Here is a 22334-nt window from a genome sequence, read left to right on the forward strand (position 1 = left end):
ATTTTCTAGTCAGTAATTATGGTCTTAGTATAAGCGTCTAAATAATGACCTCTTGTGTACAAATACATTTCTGTTATTTTCACTTAATACTTTCCAGTGATCCTCTCTGAACATGTTTTGGACAAAGATATACAGCTGTTAAATATAATGGGGATGGAAATAGTTACTTAAATATAGATGCATATAAAAAAAATAATCAAATTTGAAAAGTTCAGCTAACTGTTACATAACTAAGAGCAAAATCCAGCCCAGGTACAAGGAAAATGGGAATAATGGCATTATTAAATATTGAAGCATATGAAACTGTGTTTAGTAATGAGAATGTTGGAAGGAAAGTAACTAGGTACAAAACTGAAGAAAACATGTATAATTTTTGATTAAAATTTCTGTTTTAACAGTGTTCAAGTTACTTGTGTTGCTGCAGTCTCTTCTTTACCCCTCACTGCCATCTAAGCTCTACCACTCCATGGAAGTATAACTTCCTTATAACTACACTTAGTTGTAGTAAGTTATATTTTACTAAATTTGCCTCACATTCCTCCATACAAATGAAATGACAAAATGAAGGGTATATATTTTTTTTTTTTGCCGGTAGTCATAGAAAAATAAAATACCTGGGGCAGGATTGCATGTATTTATTATAGTGCTTTGTCACTGTTTGTCACTGTTTTGTCACAAATTTGTCACTGTTAGTTTGGAAATTAGAATCACAGAATCATCTAGATTGGAAGAGACCTCCAAGATCACATAGTCCAGCCTCTGGCCTAACACTAACAAGTCCTTCACTAAACCATATCACTAAGTTCTACATCTAAATGTCTTTTAAAGACCTCCAGGGATGGTGGCTCCACCACTTCCCTGGGCAGCCCATTCCACTGTCCAACAACCCTCTCAGTAAAGAAGTTCTTTGTAATATCCAACCTAAACCTCCCCTGGTCTAACTTTAGCCCATTCCCCCTCCTCCTGTCACCAGGCACGTGGGAGAACAGACCAACCCCCACCTTGCTACAGCCTCATTTAATGTACCTGTAGAGTGCGATAAGGTCACCGCTGAGCCTCCTCTTTTCCCACTCACATTCACATTTTTAAGAGGTGAAAAATGATAGGAAATTTTGATTTTAATTTTACTCAGTACTTCGTATTTCTAAAATTAACGTTGCAAGGTAAATCCTGTCTGTTGCTTTGTGTGTTTCAATGGAAAATCATTACCTCAGAAATTTAGGTTGGCGTTTTTTGAGCCGCCCGTGTTTATTGGTAAAGCCCATGCAGTTTTCATCTAAATATTTAGAAACAAAGCATCACTTAAACCCCTGACTGCACTGAGCTAATTAATACCTGTGACATCAAGGCACCACTGAAGGACTATCTATGCAGGCAGAACCTTGGTCTAGCAGATGTGCTGGAAAAAGACCTCGCTAAACTCCTTTCTTCTCAGCATACTTGGTAATTGCACTAAGACCATGATTCAGGCCTTGCATGGTAAGGATGGTGCAAATATAGTTCAAGCCAGAAAATGTTTTTATAATGTGCAGATGTTAAATCCATGTTAAATTTCTGACTGTCATTGTTGACCCACTCAGCTCAACCTGGAGGAGGGACAGCAAACTCGGCCTCTTTCCTTGGTGACAGAAGCTGGCTTGTGTAAGTGCAAGTGTTTCTTGCAGCTACCTTTGTTGGAGATGAACTATATTCTGTTAGCTTTAAAATTTTCTAGGACAGCTGAAAGCAAAATGCAAACAGCTAATCCTTTTTACCTCAGTACATTCTGAGGCCAAGTCAAAGCTAGCTCATGCAGTCTCCAGTTAATCTATCAGAGGTTCAGTTAAGTCTATTTAAATGTAAGAAAGTTCTGGAATGAATTGTTCCATGAAATAAATGAAATTTATTTAACTTAAAAAGCGAAAACTAAACAATGACATTTACTTTTCTTCTTTTTCCTCCTTCACAGCCTGCAATTTAAAATTGCCTTTGGAGAAAGGTGCTTTTTATTATAGTATATTTTACAGTACAGCACAGACATCAAAATGTTCATTGGAGGAATAAGACAGTTTGTTAACACTTAAATATGCAGACATCTTTTCCAGTGTCTTAAGAACATGGTTTTTGTTTACAACAGAAAAATACAACTGACAACAGTAGCTAGTTATATTACAAGCAAACAATATTGAACTCTGCATAGTTTATACAATATGCTGTGGTAATAATTTAATTATTAGTTTTATCCACTATTTACTATCTGGCCACATAAAGCCTGACATTCATCTGAAATGTGGTATTGTATGGTCTATTGGTATACTCTTAATAGCTTCATTTAATGAAGTATTTTCTGGACTAATGATTTTCCAAACTAAAAGCTGACCAGAATCATGGATGTCCTCACTACAAACATTTAATGCATACAGTACATTCCTAAAGTAAAGGCTGGTGACTATGAGGGAACATAACTGTCAGAAAGAAATGGAAATAGTGCACAAATTAAAAAAGAAATTGCATTTAAAAATGAGTTAATGTGCAAGTTATCAACTATGTATTAATACTAACAGGGAAAAAAATCTCAGCATAAAATGATATGTTTCACAGTACGTTCTTGATTGCACATTGTTTCACAGCATTTGCATCCATTACATGTTCTTGAGAAAATCAAATGCACTGAGTACACTTAGTTAAAAGTAAACTATTTTACAATGAGAAGTTGTAGACATGCTTCAATTAATGTGAAAAAAAAATAAAAATAATCAGAATCACATCAGAAATGCTTACTGACTTGCAGAGCCACAGTGCTTGTTAAGTGAATAACAGCTGTCAGGATCTTTACAATACACTTATTAAATGCAGTTTGCGGGTTACTGAACAATAACCCCACCTATGACTGTACTGGATTTTATTCTTTGCTTTTGCAATACAGTATGTGCATTTCCACCCCAGTGATCCTTATAGGCATACTCAAAATATACCTATTATAAAAGTTTTTTTTTAATCTTTTTTTTTTTTCCTCCCATAATACTTAATGCCGATGTAATTACTTTGAAAGGCAACAAAATAGTTCCTTTCCACAGTGCATATCACTGCATTTTTAGATACTTAAAGGGACGTTATATAAAAACAAGATCAGCTCACATAAAGCTACAGAATGTCAAAAATGCCTGAAGGTACGTTGAAAGCATTAGGAAGAACCCTCATCTTCAGTGTGCCATCTGCTCCACAGGAGAACATACGATTCCCTTGCACGGTTTCAATCTGGGTGACACCAGCACCAATGTTTCTGAAAATGGACTGCTTAGCATGTTCATTTTTAAATGAATGAATTAAGTTATACCCAGTCAGTCTCCACACCTGTATCAAAAGAATGACAAATGAGACAGAAGGAGATTAAAATTAGGATTTCTATTTTTTCCCTAGTGTTTCAGATTCTTAGCTGTTCTAAACCCAAAGCAAAGATAAAGGGTATTTTTGTTGTCTATAAGCAACAATTATAACAAGTCCAAGAGTCTTAAGGCATTTGGTGAAGCATAATGTAAAATAGCATAAAGCTACCATACTGTAGACCAGCTGGTTACTCTGCAGGGCAAAGCTGCTGTTTTACCTCATCAGCAGTGCCTGCCAGCTTCCTTCCCATGAAAGGTACAGAAATGAACAGGCTGCATTTTTATCCAAGATGAAGATGAGTGTGTCAGCTTTGCAGCAGCTGGAAATGCTTTTCTGCTAAGGAATGCTGCAGGAAGTCTGCTGCGTAATTACTGAGTGTGCAGAGTGGCAGTGCAACTGAGCTGTCCTATGTCCCAGGCTGAAGGAGCTCTCAACAAGAGCAGGCCACAAGCACACACAGGCACAGAAGGCACCTATTAACACTGCACAGTCTGGCTAAAAGGAAAGAAACTGTGCTCTCGATCTCTTTACCATGTTTTTGTATTTCCTTCCTTTACTGCTCAGAAAATAAGCCCTTTAAAACAGGGACTTTGTTCTGTTATTTTTGTGTGTGTCTGACTACTATGAGACCTCAGTAGCTGCCTGGGACATCGAAGTGAACAGAAGTTGGTGTTACAACAACTTTATGAGATGTTAAGGTTATTGAGCGCCTGCTGAGTAGTACAAACATCCAAAGGCCAAAACCAACACATCTTTAAGACGGAAAAATAAATCTAAGATTTCAGAATCATGCATTTTGCTTTATCCATTTAAAATTCAGTCATACAACTTTTAAAAGACTATTCTATTTTCTTTAGTGGAGAACAAAAGCTAATTCCTTTAGAAGCACATTAGTATATTTAAGCTTCCATTATAAATACAAAGCAAGTATCCTGTGTAACAAGTGTAGAAGTTTTGTGGATTTTTTTTTTTTTTTTACTGTTTTGTTACCACATTCACCTGGCAATTTACAGCATGCTGATCAAAATATATCTATACAGGACCTAAGGTAAATACTCTCTTATTACGACTCAGCTACTCTTAAGGCTTACCTTCATGTTACCTTCTGCTGAGCCTGTAACAAAATAATCCTCAGAAGGGTCCAGTGCAAGGGCCTTTACAGCTGATTCATGTGCTTGGAAGGTATAAAGGATTTGCCTCTGTCTGATGTCAAAGATGCAGATATATCCCTTCCTACCACCAGAGATTAGCAGTTGATGTTTAGGTGCATACTGAAGTACCGTGGCGCCATGATCATGACAGGCGAAGGCTGAAGAAGGACGCCACAGTTGAATTGATTTGAAACTGTAAGTAACTTTCTATCTTAAAATGCGTTTCTGCTATGAATTGTTATCTGAACATTTTCTAACCCGACAGATGCATTCCTTCATATTGGTAATGTCATATCAGTTAACAGCTCTTTGCTATTATTAGGGCAACACAGGTCTAATGCACAAGGAAGCGTGATATGCAATCTAATTAAAGTTAGAACACAGGTACATACATGAATTAAAAATAAATAAATAAAATTCACCATATATATTAAACTAAATTAAAATCCCAAGTTTAAAATGTATATATTCTAATTGCCTGAATTCTAATTTGCATAGGAGCCCTAACTCGATTTCTTCAAAATGAGACTGAACTTCTGTGCAATCTGCTACTTTTAAAATATGAAAGTAAGAATGCTCCTGCTGTTTACACAGGTAATTGCTATGTTTATTCACGTATTAGAAGTGTTTATGGCTGTATATGATGGTTGAATTTGCTCTTTTATGAACCCTAGATATCAAATTTGTATTTTTTTCCATAGTGCAAGATGATAGAATTTTGCTTTAGTTCTTTATGTAAAGATGAAATTATTGAACCTGAACAAATAGAACATCTTGTTAAGAATCTAGTCCAAGTGCTGAAAAACATGGACAATGTTTTCTGAGTTGCTTCTACTATTACCTATAATTGTCTTTTCTCCTGTACTTCAGTAGAGTAGTGGATCTATTAATTAAGTGCTAGTTTAAGTGAAAGCCTGCATACACTCAAACTTTAATAATGGAGATGCTTAGTTTTTCAGGAGATGCTTAGTTTTTCAGGACTGTATTCAAATAGTTCAGGCTTTATTAATATTGTCACGAAAATAGCTTTATGTATGATCACCCTTCTTCATACTTTTCTATAGAGCAGATTATCATCATGCTGGAGACTACATAGTATCAGTCCTGGTGCATGCACTCATGTGGCACACAAATTCCTAGACTAGTACCCCGGCATAAATTTCTCCCCTTGGCCCAAATGCATACACAAACTATATTTCCTGAGTCAGTGAAAAGAAGACATCTGAGTTTCTCTGCAGCACTTACCATGTATAAGACTGTTACCAGATGAAACCAACGTGTCCCATAGGCACACATTTCTGAAGGGGAAAAAAAGTCATTATGGCTTGTTGAGAAGTGATTTATGGTGTGACATGACTCAGAGGGTGCTTGTGTTCTGTGTCAAAGCCTACAAGGTAGAACTGAACAAGGAGCCCTTGACTCTTTGCAGTCATTGGAGAGCACACGTAAAGACTTAAGAGCTTAATGCTTTCTGTGCTCTTTTGTCCTTCACAATGGAGACTATACTTTCTGCCTTTAAGACGTGTACTAATCCTAGGTCATACCATGAAATTATACAAGTTGTTCTTTTCTGAGAAAAATTATTACCTTGACTTTACTGAACATATTTCTCCCCTAGCAACAACAGCACCTCAGAACTAGTTGTATTTGGAATACACCTTGAAAAAAATGGTCAGCTGTTGACCATACCTTATACAAACTATAAGTTGGGAAACAAACGACTGAAGGAATGATGTTCAAAGAAACAACCTGTCAAGTCCAAGCTGTAACAAAGCTTATAATGCTGATCCTTGCAATGTCAGCCACACATTAATGCATGAAAGGCAGTGGGTTAATGGACATCAATTGGTAGCTTTGGTGAAATTTTTGATTGGTGATCTTTAAACACACCTGTTATCATTGGACTGTCCCGATGTGGCAACTAGACTTGAAGAGGTTATAAATGCAAAGTCACTTGTGGTTTTACTGTGACACTGCCAACTCTATTATAAACAAAACAAAAACACAGATGCAATCTTATTAGTTGTCATCTGCAACAAAAGTTACTATTAGTGTCATGTTACTGATAGCATACTGCAAGCAGTTTTTTAAAGTTTTAAAAGCTAGAAAACGGATATAAAACACAGCTTGAAGTCCAAAGGATGAAGTAATGAATTAAAAAAAACAGTATAAGAATATAATACAACAATTGAATTATATACATTAAAAAAACACATAGCATAGCATTAGCCTGAATTTCAAATTAAGCATGGTCTTTGTGTACAGTTAATTAGCAGTGAAAAAAAAAAAAAAGAGTGTACTTTTACTACGTCTTGGGGCTGTAAAGTCATTACTGTGAGTTCTGATTTTTAATTTTATCAAGGGTAATGCTGGTAGTATTTGTAATTACATTGTAGCTTATGGCTCTTCTACAATTACTTTTCCAAAAACATATTATTGAAACCATACATACTGGTAAAGTATGCTAATTAAAAAGCAGCAAAATCAAAAATGCCTCAGTGAAACTCTTACACTCTTGGCTTGCCTGAAATCTTGAAGACTCAAGTTTTGTCTATAAAAAGAATTAAAAAAAAGTTGTCTACGTACTTACCAGATAGGGCTTAGGATTTGAGGTGGTTTGGTTTACTTGCCAAATACTTAGAAATCCTTCACCATCAGCAACACCACACTGCAAGGAGTGAAATGCATTTATTTGCATAACTTATTGGTTACTGGATGTTTGCTTCATGACAGCAAACAGCTGAATTCAGGGAAAAAAAAAAACAACATACCAAACCCACGAAACCACTGCCTACACATCAAATATCAACAACAATGGTTTTCAGATAGAACAAGCAAATTAGAAGGCAATTCAGTTCAGCACTGATTGTTTAATGATTAATGATGGATGCTTTCCTACATGCCTAAACCTTTTCTGGAACTGAAAGCATTTTAAGTGTGGAAGCTTATCATTTGAATCCTGTTTTTAAACACTAAAGTCTACAGAGGAATCCTTACTCCCCGACTGTTTGAAAATGCTTAGTAAAGTAAGATGCATGACAGCATCTCATAAAAGCATGATTTTGAACACAATTGTGGGAAGACCATATTGTATCATGTATCATTAGTATACCATTAACAACTGAGCCAATTAACCCAAATGCATGGCAATTATACTGTATATTCCATACAGTTATAAATGTTTTACAAAATGTTTTTAGAAACATTTAGAATTATTTTTCATATTTTCTCTGTCTGCTCATGAGTCCTTCTTGAGTGACCTCCATGTGAACCAGCAGCGATAATTCATTCTTTTTAAAATTGATTCCCGTATGATGTTAGATTATAATATTTCAAACATAATCAAAACACTGATTAAAAAAAAAGAGGTTTTATGCTACCTGAAAAAAGATGTGATGGGAGAGATAAATGGGATAGATGCTGTTAAATGGGACAGATGCTGTTTCTAAATGTTGTTTCTTACAGTCATGCCAACTCCTTTAATTCACTTTTTATGCCCCTTAACTATAATGAAATTAAAAAGCTACATTTTATGTCAGTAAAATGCAGAGGACAAGACTTCTTGAAATAACAGAACGTACTATATGAAAAACTGAGGAGGTGGGTATTTCTCCCAATTCCCTTCTCTTTGTCCACCTTTTTCTGCAGTTTACCTCATGCTCATTTCTGGCCAAAGTATGTGGCTGTTTTGTAGTTTTTTTATTTCTCTCCACTGTAGATTTACTCTCTTTAACTAATGGATTGAAATTATCTTCTAGGTAACACATTCTGTCAAAACTTTATCATAGCCAGAAAGCAAGTACAAAGCACTTCTTGAACACCTAAACCTAGTCTGATACAAGTTTGCTTCTGCAAAATAGGTAAGTTCAATTTTTTTTAATGTTTAATTTAAAAACCCTCCAAGTAGAAACACAGATTTCAGAAAAGGGAGACAAGAAGACTGAAAATAGGGAAAAAAGGGGTATGTAATACTGAGAGTTGCTTAAAATGTAGTTAATAATAAAGACTAGCCAGAAATTAACAGACAGATAAGATGGCTTGACAGTCCCTGGAAGTTCCCTTTTGAGTGAATCACGTTAGACTTCCTTTATGGGGACAGCAGGAAGGAGGCTTCAGATACGTCTTGTAAACGATATCAGTTAAATTTTAGAGGGATTAAATGTGTGTGTGTGAGAGAGAGAGAGAGTTTTGAGACTGCTTAGACTATGAAGGGAATACATAGTTCTTTTAGGAAGGGACAGGTAAGAGAAGACAGTCAAGCTGATATAAATCAGTGCATTTCTCCTGCAATAGATTTTACTCTTGAGGTGTAAAGACAGTGGAGATTACTGAAAATCTTGCTTTGTATTAATATAACCCCACATGTATCAGCATGAAGCTGATAGAAAAGAAGGGAGTATAAAGGTCATTGTTTATTATAAAGCTTCCGTATGCAGCGAAAATGAAATCATACTGGTTATGCCATCTTACGAGTTTTGTGTGTTATCAATTAGAACTGTTTTAGAGGTCACAGCACTATCAAATGTGTTCTTTTATGAATAGTGAAATTTAAAATCCTAAATTGTACCTACCTTATTGCCCTGTGAATTGAAATACATTCTTGTAACCCTGGCATTCCCAGCCTGTCGGAAGCATACCAATTGCTGTGGCCTTGTCCACTCAAACATTCGAACACTACCATCTTGTGCTCCTGTAAGATCTGAGATCAAAAACAGATGTTCATTAATACAGAATAATATTAAAAAATATTTACTTCATACTGGCAATTCTGATTTACTTACAATACTGATGGACTGGATGTGAAGCCATTCTCTTGACATTATTCAGATTTCTTTTAATAAGCTTCATAAAAAAAATGAAATAAAAATAATTTTAAAGTAAAAATCAAGATAAGACACAAACACATTATTCAACTATTCTACTATATGTAAATGCCCCCCCCAGTTAAAAAGCTTGTAAACTAACATTATTTGTAGCTAATTATGTCTAGTTGTCTTTAGATTTTAGATTTTCGGTCATGAAATTTCAGATCATGTTATCTTCTATTGTACAGAGATCTGATGCAATAATTCTGATATTAGTCCCAAAGCAAGGTCTTTTTTTTTTTTTTTTTTTTTTTGAAAAACTACTAGTCCTAGCTCCTCAAAGGTCCCGTAAGAAAAACTTGACTGTCCCATTTTTTTTCTAAATTCCAATAATTCTATGCCACAATCTACACGAAAATACTTAGTTTTGTCAGGTCTTGGTCACTGCAGGCTTTTATGTCAACACTGAATTAACAGTAACATGATTTATATACTCCAGGACTTTACTAAATAATACAGCAAAAAAATAGTAATAGTGTCCAGAGCTGCATGAAACAAAAGTACTTACCACGCCAGCTCCAGTGCTAGTTTGACCACTGCCTAACCATGGCATAGATGAAGATGGTTGTATCTGATTCACTCCAAGAGATGGCGCAGTTGACTGTGTTAGTGTTGTGGTAGAACCACGAAAGTCAATATCATCAGAACTGTAAAAAACAAAACAAAACAAAACACGGCAGGTTTTGCTTTAAAAAAATGCTTCTTTGCTATCAATGTTGTTTGCTCATCTCATGGTTTAGAGCCCAATGGCAGTGGGTAGAGGAAGTAATTATAATGAGACAATAATTGCACAATTCCTACACTTACATTATACAAACATTTTCCAAATGCTCCAAATATATCAATTTATATTTATATCAATTTATATTTAATTTATATCAATTATTATCAATATATCAATTTTAAACCTCCACAGATGATTCCAACCATGGTAGATGCTGAGAATACAAGCTCCCTTGAGGAGAACGTTGCTGGTAAGAGTATGGACAAAAGGAAAATACAGCATCCAAAGTTGATGACCTGTGCATCTATTCTGTGCAATAAGGTGTAGCGCAAGTAAGTGCTTGCTGCAGCTGACACATTCATGCTTCTCACCATGATAATGGTAGTAGCTTACTGTAGTTCAGGCTGTTGCACTAGACAGCTATCACCAGCTACCACAAGTAGCCTCAACACTGCAACGATGCAACTGCAAGTGTTTCTGAGGTAGTGCTTCCTTTAGTAGCTTATGCATCACAGGAGTTTACTTCACTGAACAGCGCAGACAAGCCCAATATAGTTAAACCCCTCAAAATCTTATTTTTATCATGTGTAGAACATAGCAATATTCTTTTCCCTTCCCTCATCACTACTCCTTTGGAATGTAATCTAAAACCTACTGAAGATTATCCAATTAACATTATTTGTGTACAGTCAACATTTACTATAACTATATACCCAGCCTCACGGTAAACTCTTACTATAACCACAAAGAAATAATCCTACCTTTTAGACTCTCTGTCATATTCTTCCCCAATCCATATAAATGACTGAGCAGCAAGTAGAGCTGAAATATCAAGTTCTTGAACATCGTGTGTAGATGCCAAAACAATTTCATTGCTGTTTGCCTATGCAGAACAAATTAAAAACTTATACTAACTTTAATTAGGATTTATTGCACATCCTAGTAATATTTAAGGCTTACCTTATTAACTGCAAATGCCATTATCATATCTGATTCTTTGTGAATGATTTTTGCTTTTCCTCCAGGGTAGCCAAGATCTGCTTCAACCTACAAAACATTTATGAGAAATTTTACTTAGAGTGAAAATCCATTTTGTAGTGGTACATTCAGACTGCAAAAGTCGATACAAAATTCATGCAAGAAAAGTTCAGTGGCCTCAGCATTGTTTAGGAAGCAAACTTTAGAATTATCATACGCTTTGGTGATCTAAAAGTCAGAAGTTATGTCTGAGTGTAAGAAACACAAAGTTGTGTGTGCAACACTGTTTACAAGGAGTTCACTCATCCCAATTATAGGACATCCAAAGTTAATTCATTCACTGATTAAAAGCCTGCCACACAGACTACACAGAACACATAGCTTCTGTTAGTCACATTAGAGAAAGAAAAGCCAGTTCCACAGAACTTTTAAGAATGTGCTGGAGGTTTGGGAGAAGGGATACTACCTTGTTTTTGTGATCTTCTGCTACGCAGTTTTGTTTGACCTGCTCCACACGATCTTCTACAGACTACATAACATCACACAGTCACAAACACAAAACACATGCACAAACAAATATAAAAAAGAATGAAACATTCCAAACTAGATTTTAAAGGCCACTCTGTCAGCAAATGATGACAAATGTATTATTAACTTCTTATAAAAGGCACAGGAACTATGACAGCAATCTAAACAAACTCACTTAAAATGTAATGCCTCCTAGATGAACACAAAATGTATGATATAGCAAATAAATGGAGGAGTAATACACACACAAACTCCATACTTACAAGAAACCTTAAAGATATTAAATAGTATAGTTATTCTGTATGGTACTGGTGTTGGTTAAAATTTACAATTACAACTCATTACAGTTGTAACTGGTACAATTCATAAAACCCCATATTATATATTATTATATAATATTACTTTTATATGTATATATTACTCATGCATATATACATATACACAAAGTAATAGCTCAACGAAATTTACTTTTCAATATGACAACAAAAAATATATGAATACTCAAGTTTATTTACTTGTTACCTTTATTGTAAATGTTATTTTTCTTTACTAGGACAGTATTCAAATACATAAAGGTAAGGTGAAATATGTCTTGTCTAAAAATATTTGGTTCGGTTAGTATTTCAATAAACAACATGATAGTCATGTTGACTAAATGAAAAACACTGTAAAATGAAAGAAATTGAAATGCCAACAAAAATTGAAAGAAAATTTAAAAGATACTGAAGAGACTGAAGAACAGTTATAACTGAACTTTCTTAAAAAAAAAATAAAATAAAGTTATATGCTTTGTTTACCTCACTTTGCTTTCTTTTCTTTGTGAATATGTATCTTACGAAGGTCTCCTGAAGAAGTTCTTGCTTCACAAGAAAATGCCATAGCCTTTTTGCTGGAAGAGCTGAATAATCCTTTGATCTGGATGATGCAGGAAAAAGAAAAAGACTTCTGTTTATTTAAAGGTAGATAACATCCCCCCATCCATCCCTAAATTTGGAGAATGACTCCAAATTACTATAAATGAAATTCCAAATTTAAATTCTAATTTGTACATGGCAAATATCAAGGGATGTATTTTTTTCTTTTTACATTTGTTAGAATATCTTAAAATCCTACAGTACCAACCATGCAAATTATATATCTCATATTTAGTCACATATAGTTAACAAAACAAATTTTTTTTTTTTTTTAGTATATGGAAAAAAGCAAAACTATTTTTGAGTTGGAAATATCCTTCAACATCTGCATTTAAAGATACCTGCAAGCATGACACTGGTCCAACATAGGAGGATTGACTTTATAAGGACTGTACTGCAACTCTTTTTCTCTTCTCCTATTGACATCTGCATATACTATATAACTTTTGTTGCTGAGGTAGGGTGGGAGATAGCTACTACTGGAGGAGTAGCAAAAGAGGTTGAATAGGGTCTTCCTAGCAGGAGCTAATGCCCTCGATTTGTAGTCCTCCAAGAACTGCTCTTTCCTTCTTATTTTCCTTTCTTAATGCAGCTGAGAAAAGTGCAGCAGAATAAGAAAAGCAGCTGCAGGAGATGGCTGCATAAGAAGTCACATAGGGACATAGGAAAATGGTTTCTGTAAAGCATTGTCTGGAACTAAAATCTAGCTAAGCTTCATTTGGCTGTTTAGCTTTAGGGGGAAGTAATCTTTAATATGTCTATGGTCAAGGAATGTGTTTTTTCTTCTAGGGAAAAAATATTTACTTGAATGGTGTATTTTCAGGTTCAATCATTGCTTTATTGCGGAGAATAGCCGGTCCTGCACCTACTCCAAGGTCACTAGGATAAGTGTTAATGTAGTTTGGCGGTGGGCCTTCAAACTGGTCCATTCTGTCTTGAAGAATCTGTTCCCAGTGTTCCAAATTTTTTATTACAGCAATGCCTAACGGTGATGTTACAGGTAGATCTAAACAGAAATATTAAAAAAGTAAGACTTAGAGAAAAAATAATATAACTTACAGCACATATTAAAAAAAAGTAGAATAATAGTAATTAAAAAAAATCTTCATAGAAAATGTATTTGTTTGCAACTGTCACAAATAGTGTTTTAAATTATATACATTTTAAAATAAAAAGTAAAATAAATGTATTTAAAAGTAAAGTCTGACAGAAAGACACTTGTTAAGAAAACTAAAATGTTAAGCTGAATTTCACGTACCAATGAATTCCAGACCAGCAATAGGAAAGAAGTTCTTAACATTGTGCAGAACTAGTTTTACCATTGTCAGATGCAGAAGAGCCCAGCTGTATAAAAAGAATAGTTTTAGTTGTGCTAAAACAACACTAACATATCTGTCTGCAGAACAGATTTTTTTTTCCTTCTATCTAATACACAGGTGAGAAAAACAGCAGAGATGGTTCACCAAGGTTTTTAAATTTAACAGACACGTAAAGAAAGACATATCTATCAACTACTCAATTTAAGGCTGTCTCCCCCCCCATAACAGTCAGCATCACTTTCTCTTTATAAATTTAAGATTATTGAATTATTTTCCATAAAAAACATATCATATAAAAGAGTGTGCACATGTGAGCCTCTGCAAGAATGTGAATTAAGTACAAGCCTCCTGAAATACTTCCTGAAATTCTCCAGTTAAATCAAAATGAAACAGACAAGCAATTGCTTGAATTTGGTATTCATGCTAGAAGTTTTCCCAAGTAAAAGAGTCTCACAGGTACTAAAATTACAAAGCCTGTAGAGTGTAAGGACTAAAGAGAGAATTGAAAAGTAGAACAGATTTTAAAAAGACATATTTTTTTCTCCACTTTTATAATGCTAAGTTCATCTGTTTTATTCCATTTTATCTTGCAACATTTTCTCTTTAAGTGTTCTACTTAATCTGTCTGTAATTCAAGAACTAAGGATCAATCACACTTGAATCAGTTTTCTGAAACATCAGTCTAGAGCTGGCATTGTAGTAGCTCATGTTCCTTGTGTCTTAAAGATGACAGGTATTACTTGTCTTCTTCTTCGGGTATTTCTTGTTTATTTCCCTTCCCACCAAGAAAATCCAAAACACATCTCTGACTTGCTAATTCCAATTTCTTCGGGAAAGCAAACGGGGAAATGTTTGTTACTGTGATCAAAATTTGTTGCTCCTGTAATCCCAGTGACAGCGGTATATCTAACCATGGCACTAAAAATACTCAACTGAACCTGTGGAGTGTGTAGAAGACCTGTATGTTCTTTAATTTGGAAGAGAAGGTAAGCACGTGACATTATTATTCTAAAACAGTAGCAATCTCTTCTAACCTGTAAGAATTGGCATCTTTGTGTTCCTGGATCTGTATGTCAGAGAGGAAAGCATCATCCTCTTCCTCATCACTATGAATGCTTTCATCAGAATCATATATTACACCGCTGTCTGACAAAGGAAGAAATGGCTGCAATACAAAATAGAAGTCTGCTTTAAAAGTAGTTTTCTGATCTCTTTAAACTCTTCTAGTTTAGGTATCATTTAAACTCTTTGACAATGACAACAACTTAACATATAAATAAGGTTCCCTAAAAAAAAAACAACAAACAAGTAGCAGCAGGAACAGTGTTTATCTCTATTATAAGCAAGAGCCCTGTTTTGAAAGTTAAGTAACAGATCTGAGGCAAGTAACAGACTTGAGACTCTATCTTTTATTAAGATAAAGCTTTTTAAGATGATGCAGCTTACTATGAAGAGCACTGAAAAATTTCACATTATTTTTGTCCTATAGAACTTAAGGGAGTAGAAATACTCTTTTGTGAACTGTAACTTCATAAAAGTAACTGTAACTGTAACTGTCTACAACCTCCTCACGAGGGGGAGTGGAGAGGAAGGCCCTGACCTATTCTCCATAATCACCAGTGACAGGACCCGAGGGAATGGTGTCAATCTGAGGCAGGGGAGGTTTAGGCTGGACAGCAGGAAGAGGTTCTTCGCCGAGAGGGTGGTTGCACACTGCAACAGGCTCCCCAGTGAAGTAGCCACTGCACCAAGCCTGTCTGAATTTAAGAAGCATTTGGACTGTGCACTTAGACACCTGGCCTAAAATTTTGGGCAGACCTGTGCGGTGCCAGGAGCTGGACTTGATGATCCTTATGGGTCCCTTCCAACTCGGGATATTCTATGATTCTATGAACTTATATTTTCCATTTTAAATTACCTTTGCCATAAAGTAGTCCCACATGCTGAGTTCTGGAGGGATGAATTTTTCTTTGTAAGAGGGTCTTTCTGCAGGCACAGGTGGTGGTACAGTGCTGTCTTTTACTGGTCTTCCTGGCACGAGCATTCTCATATTAAAACGACGACGATGTTTATCCATTTCTTCTGAAGGAAGAGGCGGTGCTAAACTCAGATAATTTGAAAAGCTGATGTTAACATCGCATCTTGCAAAGTAGTTGTATTTTATAATTGAAGAATATTAAAATATTATTATTGGTACTAACTTCTACCAATTCAGGAATCAAAGCCAGCCTAAATAAATTAAGTGTAATCATACAAAAAGTTCCGTTATGATAAATTCAATAACCGTAGCATTGGGTGTATCATAAGAAATACGTTTTGTTATCTGGATGAAGTTTTCAGTAGATGTAGCATTTAGCTTCTCAAGAAAGAAAAATTAAGATATTCTGTTCAGAAATAGAAGCAATATATAAAATTTCACTAAACAGTAAACTGCACAATCAGCATTAGTGGTTCAAAATATAAGTCAAGGAACTCTTAAGATAGCAAAAAGAATTTGAGTAGTCTTTGTGACAACTGAAGTCTATTGCAAAATGTTATGATTTAGACCATCTTAATAGTTATCAAAATATAAATGTGGAATTAGTCTTTTAAAGTGTCATTAAGCAGGTAACATTGAAGATTACACTTACTTTATTATAAAGGAGGTAGATATTAAAAAACTTTTTTTTAGAAGCCATCACTAGCATTCATCTACACTGCAAGTTTTTACAAACCTTTATTAACATCCTCTGAAACATCAGAAACTGTAGCAGCTTGTAGGTTAAAGGAAAACAAAATACATCTTAAAGAAAATATGACTTCTTATAAAAAGTTGTTTATATTAACACATTGTCAAAATAAATGATCATTCCTAAAATGATTATTCTCAAATAAACTTAATTTACTCCATAAAAGAGAAATAAGTTATGAATACTTACAATGATGCAATTCAGAATGTTAATTGACCAATGGTGACTGTATGATAATGTCATCAATGACAGCAATTATTGAGATTAGAAGTAACTTGTTTCCAAGTTACTGCAATAGTTATACATGTACAGTAGGGCTTACCTCTCACATACAGAAAACCTAGGTATTAGCACTGATTTATACCATCTATTCTTCACTAAAAATAATGACTGAAAGCACTGAAAAGTGTTATAAGCAAGCACCTAATAGTAGTTTCATAAAGAAATATGATTAGTACGTTTGTTTGAATCAAAACATCTGAGTTAAAATTACTCATCACTAATTATTTTTTTGGTAGTTTAATATCAAATGCAAGTTTGAGACACAAAAGTACTGGCAATTCCATTCTAAGTGCCATCAGTTCTTACATTAAGAAAAATAATGGTGTATACTAATAATTCTGAAACTTTTATACTGGGAAATACACAGAGCAATCCACGTGCAGGTTGCTTACCATGCTTCTGGGATACATTCCCTGTGTCACAACACTGATTTCTTCACTACTTGTCAAAACTACTTGGTGTGATGGCTGACTGTTAACAATATTGTTGTTATCTTGCTGTTTAAGCACTTTGCTTTACCTTGAACTGAAATTTTTCATCGTTGTTTTAGTAAAACTGAAGGAAAAATCCCAAGAAAACTATGTTGTGTGTAAAAGTAATTAAATGCAGAAGTCTATATCCAAGACTTTCTATATTCATTCTAAGTAGAGTTAAAAAAAAAATAAAAATAAAAACTCTACGCCATTGACATTCTTGTTTTTTGTGACAACAGTCAGTCACAAAGATGAAGTCTGGATTTTTTTTTTTAACCTAACAAGTGCTCAGTCTTCAAGTCCTGATTAAAATTAATACCGCTACTACAGTTAAATTTTCAGGCCAAATTAAAAAGTTGCCTTCTGAGTAAATGCATGGTCTGTTCTGAAAGTAGAAGGACTAATTTAAAAAAAAAAAAAATATTAATGAGAATAGAACAAACAATTAGAATTTTTCACAGTAGCACCCTTCCGCATCTACACACTGCTGCCAATGAGTTTTCCAGTTTTCGTACGCCTCCAGGAACGCCTGGACCGGAATGCTGTTTAGCTCCCTCGTCACGGTCTCTTGAAGCGCCTCTGCCGATGCGTGATGCTTCCCCTTGAGCGTCGATTTTATTCTCGGGAATAGAAAAAGTCTGGTGGGGTCAAGTCGGGGCAGTGGGGGGACTGAGGCAGCGTTGCCACCTTGTGGGCAAGATACTCCACTACGCAGAACGCTGTGTGGCTCGGCACGTTGTCATGGTGCAGCCGCCAATTGTTGACGATGGCTGGGCGGACACGAGCAATGCGTTTTCGCAGTCTTGTGAGGACTTCCACGTAAATTTTTCACTCGTGACACATTTTCATTGGTCTTGCTGGTCAAAGGGCGTCTGGAGCAGTCGTCGTCTTCCACTCTTTCCCTACCTTCTCGGAACAGCTTGTGCCACTCAAAAACACCCGATCTACCCATGGCAGCATCACCGTAGGCCTCCTTAATCATGTCGTGAGTCTCTTTGCCCGTTTTACCAAGCTTTACACAAAATTTTATTGCGTATCGCTGCTTCAGTAAACACTCCATGATTCTCCGTGACGAGGCGTTTCGACAGGTGTTCACAGTACGAGTGACCTGCTCTCTTCAACAGCCGACAGCTGACTGCTGATTTTTCCCAGCATTCCCAATATCCCCCTCCACCGATCCTGTGCGCGCAGACCGTCTCTTGTCTGCCCATTTGCCCAGGAAAAAGCAAGTCCTACTACTCTCAGAACAGACTATGTACCTCTATTGTTTTAATGGTAAATTCAAAATAAGCTGGGTGCCATTACAAAGGACAACTGTGAGAAAGACTAACATTGTTTTGGATTTTTTACTAACATAACAGATTTCTTGCCCATAAATACTTAAAATAATGCTTACTTGTTTTTTTGTGTTTAAAAATCTTCTCTAATAAGTTACTAAAAGTTACAAAATACAAATCATTAGTATGACCTTTAAACAGAGTACCTGGAATATTTTCTGATTGTCTTCGAGGTTTTACAAGCAGTTTCACTCCGCCACCAAAAACGGCAGCCCACATTCGGCTGTTCAGTGGATGGGCTGCTAGTCGAAATAATTCGTTACATGAATTGGTTGCCATGGCATGTATAAGCAGACTCAGGTAGACAGCTACAACAGCTTCACAAAGAAGAATGTTTAACTTTGGTTGATCTTCATCCTGAGCTGAACTTAAAAGATTTATAAGTGAACTCACACCTGCAAAGAGAAGAGGAAAAGTTCTGCATTAAATGAGTAGGTTTACAAACAGGGAAAAAGTCAATGTGACATCTCTACTTTTTATGGTAAACAGATTAATAGCCACTTGATACTTTTATTTGGATGAAACATACTATTATTATTTTTCTTAAAATCATAAAGATTGAAAGAAAAAACCCTTCTTTAGTCTGGGACTTCTGACTTGTGTCTCAGTTCAGTTTGCCTGTGAAACTGATGCCTCCTGCACTATTGCCAGAGTTGACTTCAAAATACTAAATCTATGTCAGTACATCAAAAGTAGCTGTTTTGACAGCTACAGCAAGTAAAGCATGTATGTAAGACAGTACTGTTTAAACAGCTAATGGAAAAGCTTTGCTTGGGGGTGAGAAAGACTGGAAGAAAACATTTTAGGACAACAAAGTAACAGCTTACAGACTTTATCATGAGGATCATCATCTCTTCTTTGAATAAGGTTTTGCAATAAAGTTTTTTTTTTTTTTGTTTTGATATGTGAAGAAGCTAAAGGCTGTTACTAATTTGAGAACTAAATACAAAACACTTATCCATCATTGATCATCCATCATTTCATCCAGATTTGGTTGAAAGATTAGCATCAAGTTGTACTGTAAGTTATTATACAAGTATTACAGAACAGTGAGAAAATATTGAAATGTGGAGCTTGTCCAGTGGGTGGTGTTTAAAATAACCATTATTTTTGCCTCACCAGGCCACTGAGCAGGAGACGAATTTGGAGTTGCATGCTCTTCAATACTTTCTGTCCTCAGTCGGCGTCGATCACTCAAAAGCAGTCCTTGATAAACCATCCCTGTAAACTGATTTGCTTCTGTTTGACTGCTAAATACAAATCAATTTGTTTTTTTTTCTGATGAGAAAGGATTTTAGAATATTTTTTCAATCAAGTATAGTACATTTCTCATGTTAGTTAGAAAATGCAACATTTAAAATTCTACAAGATTAAGTAAAGAGTTATATAATTTCATGGAATGCAAAATGTTTTTTTTAAATTAAAACTTTGTATGCTTTACAGCTTTCTCTTCCAGTTTTAGTTTTAAATATACATTTTCTGAAACCTGACTTAAGTTAGGCTCAAATATTTCCTGCACACCCCTATACAGCAATGATGTGCTGTGAAAACCAGCACTCAAATGTTCTCTCAGAAGTATCCTAAGAGTGACAGCAGATTGTCCTGTTATTTGTTGGAAAAAAACAACTGCTGTTATTTTATCTGTATAAAACTGATTTGGAGTATCAAAGCTAACAAAATGTAAGCTGTATAATTATCTACAGCCATACACAGTAATTTAATCACTTTTCTTAGACACAAGCATGAAGAATTTCCATTTTGGATGCACAAAGTATACTCCAAATGTAGGACTCTAAGAAAACTTCTATTTGTACCTGTAACTGTGGCTGTCACACAGTGCTTGATAAATGGATGCAGAAAGTGAAGCTGCTAAAGAATGAAGCGTGTGCACCTAAAATAAAAACAGCTGGTAAATTATATATAAATTATACATAAATGGTGTGTAAAGCATATTTCTTTCTAAACAGCATTTAAAAATGTGTTATGCAGAAATCTCCCAGTTTTAAACCAAGTGCAGGAAATGGTAATTAAAAATAGCCCTAGGTTTACAATACAGTATTTTAAAAATTCAACTGGTTGATGGAGATTAGTCAATAACAGTCAAAATCTAAACATACATATTCTAATATTATGCCTTCTAATATTATGTCAAGATAATTGATTATATAGAACTCTCACAATATTATAATAATGATTTCTATAGTAGGAATGGTTCTTGGAAGCCATATTATATGACATCATAGCTCAATATAGTATTAGTTGCTTCATATGGGTAATACAAAAGTTTGTGTAATAATTGTATGATTATTTTATTTTATATATAATCTGGTTTTCACCTCAGTCATATGCTTAATTTTTTTTAAAAGTCTCTCAGTAACAAGAATAGTACTCTGTTATTGCCTTGCAATGCAGCAGAAATGCTCCAGTTCTTAAATAGAAGAAGAAATGCAAAAATTTCTTGGAAAGTCTGATGGAATCCAAAGTGTGATGAAAATGGAAATGTGAAACTGCTAAAAATGTAAGCCTGTAAGCTTTTTTTAAAATCAATTCTTTGTTTCCATCTTTTCCTACCATCTATTTAATAAGATGTTAGATCTCAGATTAAAGATATAGATTATCTAAAGAGTTTTGCAGTTAGTAAGTGTCAGTTTTCTCTGAATTCTCTTTTAAATAAAAATGCATGTGAAATTAGAGTTTTTAGAGTTAAAAAGGTGCTTATTATTGCATAATGAGTAAATGAGAAATAAATTACATTGGGTTACAGTTTTAGAAATCTTTGACTTGCAATGGGACAACCCACTTAGTTTCCTATTTCTTCTCTACTTTCATCTAGTCAATAGAAAATCAAATTCATTTAATGACTATGAGTACTGATCTAAATGCACAACCTAATGATTTAGCATCTTACTAATTAACAATGCAATAGTCTTGGGCTCTTTGGCTTTTTTCTCCGTCTACTTAATGAATCTGAACAGACTTTATTCACTGTAGGGTATGGAGCCAGATAAAGTAATTCATCACAATTCCAGGAAAATCAGTACAACTGGAGAAATTTGTGCTGGAGTAAGATTTATAGTTACTATACTAAGAGAAAGCTATATCTTACAGCCTCCCATTTCTACTTTCATAATCTCCCTACCAGATTTACCTTGGATGATGACAGTTATAGGATCATGATTAAGAGCAAGAATTCAGTACTTTAGTGAACATCCAAACTTGGAATATTTTCCTGAGAATGACTGACCAGAATTTGGATGAAAGAGAACTAACTAGATTCCAATATATGTCAGAAAACACGTGGTTATCTACCATTTTCAGTTCATTAGGCTTAAGTGAGAAGGCCATTATTGTGAAAGGGGTAAGTGCTGAAAAGTTAACTCATATACTATTTTTGTGGGCGTATTTTAATGCCACTTTATAAATAATAATTTAGCCTTTTCTGAGAACTGTTTTCGTTACCTTAACGTCTTCAATATTAGGATGTGGTGGCGATTTCATCTGCACAATAGTGTAAAGAATATCATGGATGTGGTTGTTTAAATACAGCACAGGATTAGCTATCACAGTTTTCGTGGATGCTATGCTTGCAGAAAGCAATGGTAGCGTTGTGGGTAATGGAAGTGGAGACTGAAGTTGTTTTACGGTAGTTTCCTGTTTAAAATAAAAGA

At 34.9% G+C, this 22334-nt stretch overlaps 1 protein-coding gene across 1 annotated transcript in view; it reads right to left on the reverse strand.

The window, feature by feature from the left end:
- Nucleotides 1-1985: 1985 nt before the first annotated feature.
- Nucleotides 1986-22334, reverse strand: part of DMXL2 (Dmx like 2) — a gene marked incomplete at its 5' end in the record, with an annotated part of 57145 nt that continues 36796 nt past the window's right edge. Inside the window, 20 exon segments of the mRNA XM_084293366.1 lie at nucleotides 1986-3333; nucleotides 4458-4675; nucleotides 5763-5815; nucleotides 6408-6499; nucleotides 7108-7185; nucleotides 9089-9216; nucleotides 9299-9359; nucleotides 9891-10029; nucleotides 10868-10989; nucleotides 11067-11153; nucleotides 11551-11613; nucleotides 12410-12527; nucleotides 13331-13532; nucleotides 13785-13870; nucleotides 14880-15010; nucleotides 15764-15945; nucleotides 18813-19061; nucleotides 19786-19916; nucleotides 20481-20557; nucleotides 22126-22317. Coding sequence (XP_084149492.1) covers nucleotides 3124-3333; nucleotides 4458-4675; nucleotides 5763-5815; nucleotides 6408-6499; nucleotides 7108-7185; nucleotides 9089-9216; nucleotides 9299-9359; nucleotides 9891-10029; nucleotides 10868-10989; nucleotides 11067-11153; nucleotides 11551-11613; nucleotides 12410-12527; nucleotides 13331-13532; nucleotides 13785-13870; nucleotides 14880-15010; nucleotides 15764-15945; nucleotides 18813-19061; nucleotides 19786-19916; nucleotides 20481-20557; nucleotides 22126-22317 — 2619 coding nt within the window. The 3' untranslated portion in view covers nucleotides 1986-3123.

The sequence above is a fragment of the Netta rufina genome (genome assembly GCF_964035555.1).
Source record: "Netta rufina genome assembly, chromosome: 11".
Classification (NCBI taxonomy): Eukaryota; Metazoa; Chordata; class Aves; order Anseriformes; family Anatidae; genus Netta; species Netta rufina.